The following is a 2,452-nucleotide window of genomic DNA, read 5'->3' on the forward strand; positions in this document are numbered from 1 at the left end:
TATATATATATATATATTTCATATATACATTTCTATTTTCAATGGAATGAATAAAAATACTTCCTATGTGTTCATGCTACTTTGAAAAATATGTGGTCACCACCACTATTTTCAAAGGACTGTCTAAAATGTCACTGCTTTCAGAACAAAATGTCTTCCCAGGCACCTTTTCTGAAAACAGACACTCCCAAAGGTCTGATTTCAACATGAAGATCCTCAAACTCTTCCTATAATTAAGTAGTGTCTGTTTTCCCTGGGACTTTTCTCTCATATGCCTTTTTCTCAGCAATACCACTGTTTTTCAGATTAACTCCATCTCTTTTCCTTTTTTGTGACATGTTGCCTGTGATGGGGAGTGGAAGGGTCTGATGCTACTCTCTTCTTCCTGTCAGTGCCGGGCAGTACCCCCCACCTGCCTTGAGACCCAGAGATGGTGCCATTCCTAAGGGGAAAGGGACCAACAAGACCTGGACCAGCACGTAAGACCGGCATGTAATGGAGTCAGGTATTTGTTGGGTGATACTCTATGAAAACTGTAGTATATAGCGGGGACTTTACAACAGATGTCAGGTTACCTTCCGCGTTTTGTGGGGGTTTCTCATCCTGGATGATTTCTTAATGTCCACTTCAGTAGTATTTACACAACCAGGCTAGAAATGGGGGGAAAAAAAGAAAAGAGAGAGAGAAAAAGACAAAGAAATCTTTGGGTATGAGGTTCAGGCTAGGACATTTATTAATGACTCACCTTCCAAAGAGCCTGAAACAGGACCCAAGCCTTCTCCTAGTAGTGGACAGTAATAAAGGATAATATAGCCTTCTTGTCTGAACATCTAAAAGCCTCAAACACAATTTTCAAACAATTCAGAGAAGCCAAAAGCAAGTACTTGGGCCCATGCTAGTGGCTCATGCCTGTAATCATAACTACTCATGAAGCTAATATCGTAAGTATCGTCGTTGGAAGCCAGCCCAGCCATTTAAAACCCTTGGAGATTCCATCTTCAAAAATGACTAGTAAAAAGGCAGAATGGAGGCATAGCTCAAGTAGCAGAGGGCCAAGCAAGCAAGCAAGCCAAGCAAGCATGAGACCATGAGTTCAAACAGCAGTACCATCAAAGCAAAACAATACAAACATGAAAGAAAACATCTGTGCTTTGCATGTGAGAGTAGATGTTGGTGTTTAAAACTACGCAGAGAAGGACACCCGACACTACCCCTCTCTACCTCCTGCTACTGCTGAAGTCTATACAGGTTCTTCTTTCTAGCCTGTTCTCTTTACAGAATCTGACACTACTTCTGGATGGCTGCTTGGTTTTCTCAACAGGGAAACTAAAAGTGACATTCCGTTGAGCCAGCACAAATCCCAGAGTGGATTTTTTTCTTCACAGTTATTGGAAATTTAGTGACTAAGAATGTTTGTTTTATAGAAATAGAATGCACCATAGATTTCATGTTATAAAAGAATCGGAAAAAGTATACTGTCAGTATATTGAAGGTATAATATTATACTGTACTTGTTTCTATAAATTTACAAGTTTTCTTCCTTCAAAACGGGGAATTTGAGAAAGTCTGGAGTGCCTGTTTCTGCTTTCTGAAGTTACACAACTATACACTCTTTTTGTATTTGGACAAAGAGATTAGGGGAGGTGGTAGGAAGAAAGAGAAGAAGGAAGAGGAAAAGGATGGAAAGAAGAAAGAGGAAGGAAGAGAAGGGACATAAAAGGAAGAGAACAAATGGAGTAGTATTACAAATTAGGGATATAGTATACCACAAACTCTCCAAAAACAGACTTTCACAACACAGGGAAAGGCAAGACTAAGGCACAAAAATGAGAGAAGAAAGGAGATTCAAAAATATACTGAATCTGAGAACTAGAAAGAACTTCATCCTTTAAAGGTGATTAGAAGTTAATAGTTACATGGATTCTAATTCCATACTTTCAAGTTTAGGTATACAATTTAGAGATAGTTTGATTTTGTGAATAAGAAAGTATTGAATTATACATCTCTGTTCAACTTTCTGATTTTTTTTCTCACAGATGGCAAGAAATTATGACACGGGATGTCTATGAGAGTGGTTAAAGAGAACCATGAATGCGGAACAGTTTTTGTTCATTGGAATGAGGTTAGACAGAGGGCCCCAGGCTGATTTGCCTAATGAAACTCTTTGCAGAAAGAACTCTTTCCTGATAACCCAGACATTATGATACAACTCCACCATCATATCACAATGAGTAAAACAAGTTAAATGATGAATCTCAGTGAGGTGATGCACTTCTATAATCCAAGTAGCACTAGGGAGGCTGAGGCACAGATTGTCAACTTAAGGACTACCTGAGATATAGGGTGAGACTCTGTCATTAAAAAATAGAATAAAAGGAAACAAAGAACAGAATGAGTAAGAAACAGAAAGTCAATGAGGAAAATATTTCTTAAATATTTCCCACAAATAGTA

The 2,452-nt window shown here is 38.4% G+C and overlaps 1 protein-coding gene across 5 annotated transcripts in view; it reads right to left on the minus strand.

Moving 5' to 3' along the window:
• The window catches only part of Rgs7 (regulator of G-protein signaling 7), a 445,190-nt gene that overhangs the window by 50,272 nt on the left and 392,466 nt on the right, over positions 1-2,452 (minus strand). For all 5 annotated transcript variants that reach the window (XM_013021755.1, XM_013021753.1, XM_013021752.1 and 2 more), the window contains one exon: positions 576-650. In XM_013021755.1, the coding sequence (XP_012877209.1) occupies positions 576-650 (75 nt within the window). The remainder of the gene's footprint in view (positions 1-575; positions 651-2,452) is intronic.

The sequence above is a fragment of the Dipodomys ordii genome, unplaced genomic scaffold (assembly GCF_000151885.1).
Source record: "Dipodomys ordii isolate 6190 unplaced genomic scaffold, Dord_2.0 Scaffold57, whole genome shotgun sequence".
Lineage (NCBI taxonomy): Eukaryota > Metazoa > Chordata > Mammalia > Rodentia > Heteromyidae > Dipodomys > Dipodomys ordii.